Raw genomic sequence first — 12,220 nt, 5'->3', positions numbered from 1 at the left:
GGGCTTTCCGTCAGTATAGGGCAGTGGTTCAGGGCTTTCCGTCAGTATAGGGCAGTGGTTCCCAAAGTATAGGGCAGTGGTTCAGGGCTTTCCGTCAGTATAGGGCAGTGGTTCCGTCAGTATAGGGCAGTGGTTCCCAAAGTATAGGGCAGTGGTTCAGGGCTTTCCGTCAGTATAGGGCAGTGGTTCCCAAAGTATAGGGCAGTGGTTCAGGGCTTTCCGTCAGTATAGGGCAGTGGTTCCCAAAGTATAGGGCAGTGGTTCAGGGCTTTCCGTCAGTATAGGGCAGTGGTTCCGTCAGTATAGGGCAGTGGTTCCCAAAGTATAGGGCAGTGGTTCAGGGCTTTCCGTCAGTATAGGGCAGTGGTTCAGGGCTTTCCGTCAGTATAGGGCAGTGGTTCAGGGCTTTCCGTCAGTATAGGGCAGTGGTTCCCAAAGTAGGGCTTTCCGTCAGTATAGGGCAGTGGTTCCGTCAGTATAGGGCAGTGGTTCCGTCAGTATAGGGCAGTGGTTCCGTCAGTATAGGGCAGTGGTTCCGTCAGTATAGGGCAGTGGTTCCGTCAGTATAGGGCAGTGGTTCCGTCAGTATAGGGCAGTGGTTCCGTCAGTATAGGGCAGTGGTTCCGTCAGTATAGGGCAGTGGTTCCGTCAGTATAGGGCAGTGGTTCCCAAACTTTTTCATGTCAAGGACCCCCAAATGGACCCTAATGATCCCACGGACCCCCATTTGAAAAGATATGCCAGAGACCCTCCATAGGAGAAGATCTTTATGGCTCTAGCAGTGATTCTCAACCCGTTTGATATGCAACAGGCTACGGACCCCCATTTAATGGCATTTAATTCTATCTCTGGGACCCCCAATTTAGATTGTAAAATCAATGTTAATTTAACTCCGAGTTACAGACCCATAAGGGTCCATTTGGTCCCTCAAGGACCCCTGGGGGTCCCCGGACCCCACTTTGAGAACCACTGGTATAGGGCACTGACGGAAAGCATAAAAACGTTGAAATGTGAAAGGAGATACACGGTCGGTATATCTGCACCGAAAGCAATGACGTGTGCACGACACGTCCTGCTTTTGAATTCAGAATAAGAATCATGTGTGGCCTTTGTACACAAATAATAGTGTCAGATAACGGTGCGAGACGAGGAAATCAAACGTTGTTCCTTGTGGGAAGAACTACTTCCAGTTCCTGGTCTCTCCAGCAGTACGTCACGTCACAGAGAAGAACTACTTCCAGTTCCTGGTCTCTCTAGCAGTACGTCACGTCACAGAGAAGAACTACTTCCAGTCCCTGGTCTCTCCAGCAGTACGTCACGTCACAGAGAAGAACTACTTCCAGTTCCTCGTCTCGCCAGCAGTACGTCACGTCACAGAGAAGAACTACTTCCAGTTCCTCGTCTCGCCAGCAGTACGTCACAGAGAAGAACTACTTCCAGTTCCTCGTCTCGCCAGCAGTACGTCACAGAGAAGAACTACTTCCAGTTCCTCGTCTCGCCAGCAGTACGTCACAGAGAAGAACTACTTCCAGTTCCTCGTCTCGCCAGCAGTACGTCACAGAGAAGAACTACTTCCAGTTCCTCGTCTCGCCAGCAGTACGTCACAGAGAAGAACTACTTCCAGTTCCTGGTCTCTCCAGCAGTACGTCACGTCACAGAGAAGAACTACTTCCAGTTCCTGGTCTCTCCAGCAGTACGTCACGTCACAGAGAAGAACTACTTCCAGTTCCTCATCTCTCCAGCAGTACGTCACGTCACAGAGAAGAACTACTTCCAGTTCCTCATCTCTCCAGCAGTACGTCACGTCACAGAGAAGAACTACTTCCAGTTCCTGGTCTCTCCAGCAGTACGTCACGTCACAGAGAAGAACTACTTCCAGTTCCTGGTCTCTCCAGCAGTACGTCACGTCACAGAGAAGAACTACTTCCAGTTCCTCGTCTCTCCAGCAGTAAGTCACGTCACAGAGAAGAACTACTTCCAGTTCCTCGTCTCGCCAGCAGTACGTCACGTCACAGAGAAGAACTACTTCCAGTTCCTCGTCTCTCCAGCAGTACGTCACGTCACAGAGAAGAACTACTTCCAGTTCCTCGTCTCTCCAGCAGTAAGTCACGTCACAGAGAAGAACTACTTCCAGTTCCTCGTCTCGCCAGCAGTACGTCACGTCACAGAGAAGAACTACTTCCAGTTCCTCATCTCTCCAGCAGTACGTCACGTCACAGAGAAGAACTACTTCCAGTTCCTCGTCTCGCCAGCAGTACGTCACGTCACAGAGGCTATTGTTATGGTTCTACCGCTGCACCTGTTGTTGTGGGTGTACTGTATACTTTGCTTAACGACAGTGTGGAATGATAAGGTGAATAATAGACAAAGAATCCTCACATGTAACCTTTGAACCTGCTGAGGTCATCGTTGGGGTTCTCACACTCGATGTGACTGTGGAAGCTCTCAGGGGTCACCTCTGTTCCCTGGGACGGACAGACGGACAGACAGACAGACAGACAGACAGACAGACAGACAGACAGACAGACAGACAGACAGACAGACAGACAGACAGACAGACAGACAGACAGACAGACAGACAGACAGACAGAACATTGGGTGGAACACACACATATTACAGTATATCCAGCATTCCATTTTGCAGGGGATGCCGATAAATGATCAAAACTATAACATTGACAAAACATATTTTAGTCGACTAAATTAACTGCAGATTTAGTCGAATAAAACACTAAAACATTCCAGGTGACTAAAACTAAATTAAGTTTCATTCCAAAGACTATGAATAAAACTAGAAAATAAATGTGCTGCCAAAAACAACACTGGCTCCCAACATAGCCACTCTACAAACTCACAACATCGTGAGCTCGGCTTCGAGGCTACGACTAAAGGATAATTGAAATAGATATTTCTTGTCAAAGTCAACAGCTGACTGTCATTGTCGTGCGTTGGCATGGCTCTTCGTGTCACAGCTGCTGGCTCATGACCCAGATGAGTGATTGTGAGACATTGTCACTGGGTCGTCAACACACTATCAATTCCATCCTAGAACAGCTCACTTTAAGCTATTGAGAAATAGCAGAGTGCCGCGCTACGAGCTTGTAGATCTGCTATTTTTGAAAAATCATGAAAAAAAATGTTTTTCTTTCAGAGCGAACGTTTTTAACTAAAATCTTTGCTTCTGGGGGTGTCCCTGGGATTATTTTTTCAGATGGGGGTCGACGGCAAATGACATTTTCAGACATGAAAATGTTTGAGAACCACTGACATAGAAACATGGGTTTTTCAGTAAACTGTCAGGATTTTAAAAACATTTGTAGAATGGTCCTCAGTTCTAAATAGGTTAACCACCCAGCCAGCTGCTTTCATTGCACCTTCCCTTGTCACTGCACCTCGTTTTATTGCACCTTCCCTTGTCACTGCACCTCCTTTTATTGCACCTTCCCTTGTCACTGCACCTCCTTTTATTGCACCTTCCCTTGTCACTGCACCTCCTTTTATTGCACCTTCCCTTGTCACTGCACCTCCTTTTATTGCACCTTCCCTTGTCACTGCACCTCGTTTTATTGCACCTTCCCTTGTCACTGCACCTCCTTTTATTGCACCTTCCCTTGTCACTGCACCTCCTTTTATTGCACCTTCCCTTGTCACTGCACCTCCTTTTATTGCACCTTCCCTTGTCACTGCACCTCCTTTTATTGCACCTTCCCTTGTCACTGCACCTCCTTTTATTGCACCTTCCCTTGTCACTGCACCTCGTTTTATTGCACCTTCCCTTGTCACTGCACCTCCTTTTATTGCACCTTCCCTTGTCACTGCACCTCCTTTTATTGCACCTTCCCTTGTCACTGCACCTCCTTTTATTGCACCTTCCCTTGTCACTGCACCTCCTTTTATTGCACCTTCCCTTGTCACTGCACCTCCTTTTATTGCACCTTCCCTTGTCACTGCACCTCCTTTTATTGCACCTTCCCTTGTCACTGCACCTCCTTTTATTGCACCTTCCCTTGTCACTGCACCTCCTTTTATTGCACCTTCCCTTGTCACTGCACCTCCTTTTATTGCACCTTCCCTTGTCACTGCACCTCCTTTTATTGTGGCGATAGTCAAATATTGTCCACTCTGATAGATATCCACATTAGTTTTATGGCCATTTGACCAGAAAACCCCCCCATATATTGATGGTTTTAGGATTAGCCTGAAGAAGGCTGTGCTGGCCGCTACATGTGGATTACTCCCGTTCAGTCATCTAAGACTTTTTTTTCCCCTCACTGTATATGTTTCTTTTCCCTTTTTACCTCCTTTATGATGAATTCCTGTTCTGTCTATAGAAGTGTCTATTTGTACGTCTCTAAATGTTTTGATGATTTGAACATGGTGGACCCTATTGGAAACAAGTGTAATGCTTAATTGGGCCGTCCACTCACAGTTAACAGCCTTTGTATTGAGTTTGTGCTTGAAATGTACTGTAATTCTGCAAACTGTTAATAAATTCTTCAATCAATCAACTTATGACTCCAAATATGGGCATGGTTTCAGGACGGTCAGAGCCTCCTTAAAAGCACGCACGCACGCACGCACGCACGCACGCACGCACGCACGCACGCACGCACGCACGCACGCACGCACGCAAATCTGCACAATGTAACTTTCCTCTTCTACCTCAGATTTGAACCCGGGTTCCTGTGCAACTGCTAACATTTTTACCATTGAGCTAATAGAGCCTGTCTGCTTGCTCAGGGGATAAACTGAATCCGAATCCAGATCCTGTGTCTATAAGTTATATCGTATTAACATTACAGCTTGTATAAGCTATATTAAAATTTAAAACATTAACATTCTCTACTATACAGATTGGACAAAATGACATTGTATTCATTAAAGACGTTGCGTCACTGATCTGGCATCCTAGTGTTTATAGTTTCAATGTGCGGATATTCTATGCTATGTTCTTGGTTTACTTATGATCCTAGTGATGACTATTAATATAGAGGGTATGCGTAAGTTAGTTATAGTTATAGTTGCGGAAGTTATGCAGGAATGCCTACTGAGTGGCAAAAAACTACTTTCTGGCCTTGACAGCCCATGCATCCAAACAGAACAGTCCTATCTGATTGCATTAAACAACATTAAACAATGTTAAACTCACTTTGCCTGTTGCTTTGCCACTCGATGTGCCATTCACTTTAAGCATGCGCATACTCTCTATTAGGGGTGTAACGATACATTTTAACAACGATACGATAGGTATCACAATACATGGTTGACGATATTGGTTCATTATGGCGATACGATTTAATGACTTGAAATCGATACAGTAACTATTTAAAATACATTGATTTTTTTTTTTAATTAAAAGGACCACTTCACCACTTTGGGCAGTTTGGACACCCGTCCACCAGTGACATCATCATTAGGCATATTTTTTTTTAAAACAAGATTTGTTTTAAAATATATTTAGATTTTTATTATCGTGATAACGATGGCTTCAACTTTTGCATTGCAACTTTTCAGGAAAAGAAAGCCTGCTGTTTCTATTAGCTTGGATTCCCCATTGATGATGTCACTGGTGGACGGGTTTCTGAACTGCCCACAGCCTTCCTATGAGACACAGACTGAGTAGGACAAAATGGTGGCATTTTATCATGAACATTAGTTAGGACCAATTATAGGAAGAGAAGTTGAAAAGTGGTGAAGTGGTCCTTTAAGTAATTAAACCCCTCTTAAATTTCTCTTCTAAAATATGCTACAATCGATTAATTGCATAGCAAAACGATTCGATACCGATTATTTCCATTTGCAAAACGATACGATACATAGTCAATGTTGCTGTTTTCATTTCGATATACTTCGATTCTTGAAATTAAAATAAATTTTTCGATGCAGTTACTATATCGTTACACCCCTAATTTCTATGCATTTGATGTATTGCCATGTGTTGTTCTTGCTTACTGTAAATCGCTCTGGATTCAGAGCGTCTGCTAAATGCCAAATTGTAAATTGTAGTGCCGCTTCAATAATCAATTTAGTGGATTATAAAAAAATTAAACAAATTATCGAAGAAAAAAAAACATATATTTGAGAAAATAATTGAGTGAATAATTAAAGAGAGAGTGACATTTTTTTTTGTATTTTATCCAGTTTTTCATGTGTCTATGAGGTGACAGTACTTCATTAGACACCCTATAGTCGCTTTTATGTGCAATGGTGTATTCACTTTGTATTTAGGGTTTCTTCCTGGAAGCTGAACCCTTGAGGGTTGGGCCAATGAAATAAACAGTAATATAGTGACATCACACTATCAGCCCCTCCCCTAACCCCTCCCCCTTTATCATACAACTACAGCTGTGTGTGCGGCTTCAGTTCAGGAGGATCACCACCCATCACCACCCACGAGACAAACCAGACATACTTAATGAACTGGTGGGCGTGCCCACATAAAAACAACATTTTAACAATACTGTACACTTTTTTGAATTATATTGATTATACCTCCTTATATAACAATAAGACCTGATGATCATGTTTTAGGGTGGGAAAAAAAATCACGGCACTCCATCTTTAAGAAGACAACAGACAGCTGAGGTGTCGGTGTGGCTGCGGTGTCGGTGTGGCTGCGGTGTCGGTGTGGCTGCGGTGTCGGTGTGGCTGCGGTGTCGGTGTGGCTGCGGTGTCGGTGTGGCTGCGGTGTCGGTGTGGCTGCGGTGTCGGTGTGGCTGCGGTGTCGGTGTGCGTACCTGTGGCAGGTCGGCGACCACCTGCCTCTGCTTGAGGTTGGTCTCTCCGTCCAGGTTGGCCGTCTCGATGTAGCAGACCCCGTGGGGGTCCGACGAGTACAGGAGCAGCATGTCCGCCGGGATGATCTCGTTGCACGACAGACGCACAAAGTCCCCCACCCTCACGTCCTGCCAGCGCTGGGCCACGTAGCACTTCTGCTCACTGTGACAGACACCAAAAAGACACAAATAGTGTTGATGTTTGTCGACTAAATACTATGACAAAAGAAATATTCTGCAATTACCTTTTTTTCCCGAAAACTAAATGGAAACTAAATGAAAACTAAGCTATGATGACTAAAACTAAATTAAGTTTCATTCCAAAGACTATGACTAAAACCAAAATAGCCACTCTACAAACTCACAACATTAGCCTTTAGTCGTAGCCTCGAAGCTTCGAGGCTACGACTAAAGGCTAATTGAAAATAAATACATATTTCTTGTCAAAAGTCAACAGCTTTGATTGATTGATTGAAAAATGTATTAACAGTTTGCAGAATTACAGTACATTTCAAGCACAAACTCAATACAAAGGCTGTTAACTGTGAGTGGACGACCCAATTAAGCATTACACTTGTTTCCAATAGGGTCCACCATGTTCAAATCATCAAAAACATTTAGAGACGTACAAATAGACACTTCTATATAGACAAAGGACAGAACAGGAATTCATCATAAAGGAGGTAAAAAGGGAAAAGAAACATATACAGTGAGGGAAAAAAGGGGTGGGCGGTGGGGGGGATTCACGTTCAGCTCCGTAAATTTTTTGTTTTCCTTGGAGGAGCTGCGTTGGGTCCCCAAGTCGGCTCCGTGGCCGTACCTCGAGTTGGCTGTGTGGCCGTGACCGTCTCTTGTGTTGTCCTTGTGTTGGGTCCCCAAGTCGGCTCCGTGGCCGTACCTTGAGTTGGCTGTGTGGCCGTGACCGTCTCTTGTGTTGTCCTTGTGTTGGGTCCCCAAGTCGGCTCCGTGGCCGTACCTTGAGTTGGTGGTGTGGCCGTGACCGTCTCTTGTGTTGTCCTTGCGTTGGGTCCCCAAGTCGGCTCAGTGGCCATACCTTGAGTTGGCTGTGTGGCCGGGACCGTCTCTTGTGTTGTCCTTGCGTCCGTGTTTGAGGGATTCCGATTTTACAGGGGCCAGTTTCGAATTGCAGCCGTCCGTAGGTGCCCTTTGAGAGCGGTTTTGAAGGAGTCAAGGGATTCGCATGTCTTAATGACTGTTGGTAGGGCGTTCCTGACTGTCATTGTCGTGCGATGGCATGGCTCTCGGTGTCACAGCTGCTGGCTCATGACCCAAACGAGTGATTGTGAGACATTGTCACTGGGTCATCAACACACTATCAATTCCATCCCAGAATAACAGCTCACTTTAACCTTTTTTTGAAAACTAAAATGAAATGAAAACTAAGCTACTCTTAAAGCTACTCTTAAATAGCAGATCTACAAGCTCATAGCGCGCCACCGAGTGGCACGCTACGAGCTTGTAGGTCTGCTATTTTTGAAAAATCGAAGAACGACTAACATAGAAACATAGCTTTTTCAGAAAACTGTTAGGATTTAGAAGGAATTTGTAGAATCGTTCCCAGGTCAAAATGGGTTAACAAACTCGCAGAGAGAAAGCTGTTAATAATTCATAACTATTGTCACATCAGGAAGGACGTGCTTTCAATAATTATTCCAGTGTGTCCTCAACCGTCTCCTCTATTTGGACCAACACCCTGCAAAGTTTGAAGTTCAGGTGTCGTCATCATCATAATCCACTATGATATTTGATCTGTTGATCTGCAAACAATGAGCCAGCGCCACGATCCAAAGATAACACCGTACGTCTCCATGTTGACACAACAGAGCTTAAATCATCTCTGTGGGGTGGAAACCTTGTAAGTACAAAACTGTTACTTTTCAGGATTCAAATTCAAAAATATGATAAAAGCAGCTGATCGACAAAGCTCAAAATGCGACACGAAGCTTGTAGATCAGCTACTTGTGATGCTTTTGTGTGACGTGCTCAAGAACGGCGTTAATTTAAAAAAAAAAAACAGAGATGAGGTTTCTGACAACGTCATAAATATGAACAAACGGCACCCAGGTTTCTCACAATGAAGCTGATGTCATTACTATGGAAGTGACATGCAGACGTAGAGCTTTGAAAAGACCACGTAACCATGATGGAACAAGTGACTGGGAATACACATAATAGTGCATGTCAGTGATGTCACAGATGCAATGTTTTCAACGGTTGCCGAAGCAAAGAAGTACACGGCATAAACCATGGCGTTGAGTTTAAATAAAGAACTCTTTTGTACATCAGTCTGTTCTGCTTTTAAACCAAAATCGGTAAACCAAGAGGATATGTTCTATTGTTCTTGTTCCTGTCTGCTTCTGTGAGTTGTGTCCTGTAATGTACCTTGTGTAATGTATTGTGTATGTCCTGTCTGTATCTTATTGGCAGCGGTGGCCGAACGGATAGCGGATCGGTCTTGATACCGGAAGGTCGCCAGTTCGAATCAGCGGTCCGACACGTTAAAATTACCACCGCTGAATTGCCCTTGAACAAGGCATTGAACCACTACGATGAAATGTGTTCTATGAGCAGGGCCTGGCTGGAAACAAGTTCTTGAGCTTAGCCCAGATACCCTGGGTAAATATAGTAATCATTTCATTTCATTTCATTTCATCTTGAACGGTGACGTCATGGACGCAAAGCAAAGCAAATTAATAAAGTTGTATCGTATCGTATCGTATAAAAAGCAAAAACGAATCTCACGACTGGGACCTATTATACAAACAATGGTGCGCCCCAAAAATCTGGTCTCGCCGCGACGCATTCTTTTTGGGAGACCCACCGGTGTAGGTAGATCGGGGGGGAGACCCACCGGTGTAGGTAGATCGGGGGGGAGACCCACCGGTGTAGGTAGATCGGGGGGGAGACCCACCGGTGTAGGTAGATCGGGGGGGGAGACCCACCGGTGTAGGTAGATCAGGGGGGAGACCCACCGGTGTAGGTAGATCGGGGGGGAGACCCACCGGTGTAGGTAGATCGGGGGGGAGACCCACCGGTGTAGGTAGATCAGGGGGGAGACCCACCGGTGTAGGTAGATCGGGGGGGAGACCCACCGGTGTAGGTAGATCGGGGGGGGAGACCCACCGGTGTAGGTAGATCAGGGGGGAGACCCACCGGTGTAGGTAGATCGGGGGGGGAGACCCACCGGTGTAGGTAGATCAGGGGGGAGACCCACCGGTGTAGGTAGATCGGGGGGGAGACCCACCGGTGTAGGTAGATCGGGGGGGAGACCCACCGGTGTAGGTAGATCAGGGGGGAGACCCACCGGTGTAGGTAGATCGGGGGGGAGACCCACCGGTGTAGGTAGATCGGGGGGGGAGACCCACCGGTGTAGGTAGATCGGGGGGGGAGACCCACCGGTGTAGGTAGATCGGGGGGGAGACCCACCGGTGTAGGTAGATCAGGGGGGAGACCCACCGGTGTAGGTAGATCGGGGGGGGAGACCCACCGGTGTAGGTAGATCGGGGGGGGAGACCCATCGGTGTAGGTAGATCGGGGGGGGAAGACCCACCGGTGTAGGTAGATCGGGGGGGAGACCCACCGGTGTAGGTAGATCGGGGGGGAGACCCACCAGTGTAGGTAGATCGGGGGGAGACCCACCGGTGTAGGTAGATCGGGGGGAGACCCACCGGTGTAGGTAGATCGGGGGGAGACCCACCGGTGTAGGTAGATCAGGGGGCAGACCCACCGGTGTAGGTAGATCGGGGGGGAGACCCACCGGTGTAGGTAGATCGGGGGGAGACCCACCGGTGTAGGTAGATCGGGGGGGAGACCCACCGGTGTAGGTAGATCGGGGGGGAGACCCACCGGTGTAGGTAGATCGGGGGGGAGACCCACCGGTGTAGGTAGATCGGGGGGGAGACCCACCGGTGTAGGTAGATCGGGGGGGAGACCCACCGGTGTAGGTAGATCGGGGGGGAGACCCACCGGTGTAGGTAGATCGGGGGGAGACCCACCGGTGTAGGTAGATCGGGGGGGAGACCCACCGGTGTAGGTAGATCGGGGGGGAGACCCACCGGTGTAGGTAGATCGGGGGGGAGACCCACCGGTGTAGGTAGATCGGGGGGGAGACCCACCGGTGTAGGTAGATCGGGGGGGAGACCCACCGGTGTAGGTAGATCGGGGGGGAGACCCACCGGTGTAGGTAGATCGGGGGGGAGACCCACCGGTGTAGGTAGATCGGGGGGGAGACCCACCGGTGTAGGTAGATCGGGGGGGAGACCCACCGGTGTAGGTAGATCGGGGGGGAGACCCACCGGTGTAGGTAGATCGGGGGGGAGACCCACCGGTGTAGGTAGATCGGGGGGGAGACCCACCGGTGTAGGTAGATCGGGGGGGAGACCCACCGGTGTAGGTAGATCGGGGGGAGACCCACCGGTGTAGGTAGATCGGGGGGGAGACCCACCGGTGTAGGTAGATCGGGGGGGAGACCCACCGGTGTAGGTAGATCAGGGGAGACCCACCGGTGTAGGTAGATCGGGGGGGAGACCCACCGGTGTAGGTAGATCGGGGGGAGACCCACCGGTGTAGGTAGATCGGGGGGAGACCCACCGGTGTAGGTAGATCAGGGGGGAGACCCACCGGTGTAGGTAGATCGGGGGGGAGACCCACCGGTGTAGGTAGATCGGGGGGAGACCCACCGGTGTAGGTAGATCGGGGGGAGACCCACCGGTGTAGGTAGATCGGGGGGAGACCCACCGGTGTAGGTAGATCGGGGGGGAGACCCACCGGTGTAGGTAGATCGGGGGGGAGACCCACCGGTGTAGGTAGATCGGGGGGAGACCCACCGGTGTAGGTAGATCGGGGGGAGACCCACCGGTGTAGGTAGATCGGGGGGAGACCCACCGGTGTAGGTAGATCGGGGGGGAGACCCACCGGTGTAGGTAGATCGGGGGGGAGACCCACCGGTGTAGGTAGATCGGGGGGAGACCCACCGGTGTAGGTAGATCGGGGGGGAGACCCACCGGTGTAGGTAGATCGGGGGGAGACCCACCGGTGTAGGTAGATCGGGGGGGAGACCCACCGGTGTAGGTAGATCGGGGGGGAGACCCACCGGTGTAGGTAGATCGGGGGGGAGACCCACCGGTGTAGGTAGATCGGGGGGGAGACCCACCGGTGTAGGTAGATCGGGGGGAGACCCACCGGTGTAGGTAGATCGGGGGGGAGACCCACCGGTGTAGGTAGATCGGGGGGGAGACCCACCGGTGTAGGTAGATCAGGGGGCAGACCCACCGGTGTAGGTAGATCGGGGAGAGACCCAGCGGTGTAGGTAGATCGGGGGGGAGGCCCACCGGTGTAGGTAGATCGGGGGGGAGACCCACCGGTGTAGGTAGATCGGGGGGAGACCCACCGGTGTAGGTAGATCGGGGAGAGACCCAGCGGTG

The 12,220-nt window shown here is 49.1% G+C and overlaps 1 protein-coding gene across 1 annotated transcript in view; it reads right to left on the bottom strand.

Moving 5' to 3' along the window:
• atp10d (ATPase phospholipid transporting 10D) overlaps positions 1-12,220 on the bottom strand; it is an 83,751-nt gene that overhangs the window by 49,282 nt on the left and 22,249 nt on the right. Inside the window, exons 6-7 of the mRNA XM_079527935.1 lie at positions 6,738-6,939; positions 2,380-2,465 (exon numbers count right to left, since the gene is read on the bottom strand). Of these exons, the coding sequence (XP_079384061.1) occupies positions 2,380-2,465; positions 6,738-6,939 (288 nt within the window). The remainder of the gene's footprint in view (positions 1-2,379; positions 2,466-6,737; positions 6,940-12,220) is intronic.

The sequence above is a fragment of the Electrona antarctica genome, assembly GCF_951216825.1.
Source record: "Electrona antarctica genome assembly, chromosome: 18".
Taxonomy (NCBI): Eukaryota; Metazoa; Chordata; class Actinopteri; order Myctophiformes; family Myctophidae; genus Electrona; species Electrona antarctica.
Note: the sequence above shows the minus strand (reverse complement) of the source record. Positions and strands in the feature narration are given on the sequence as shown.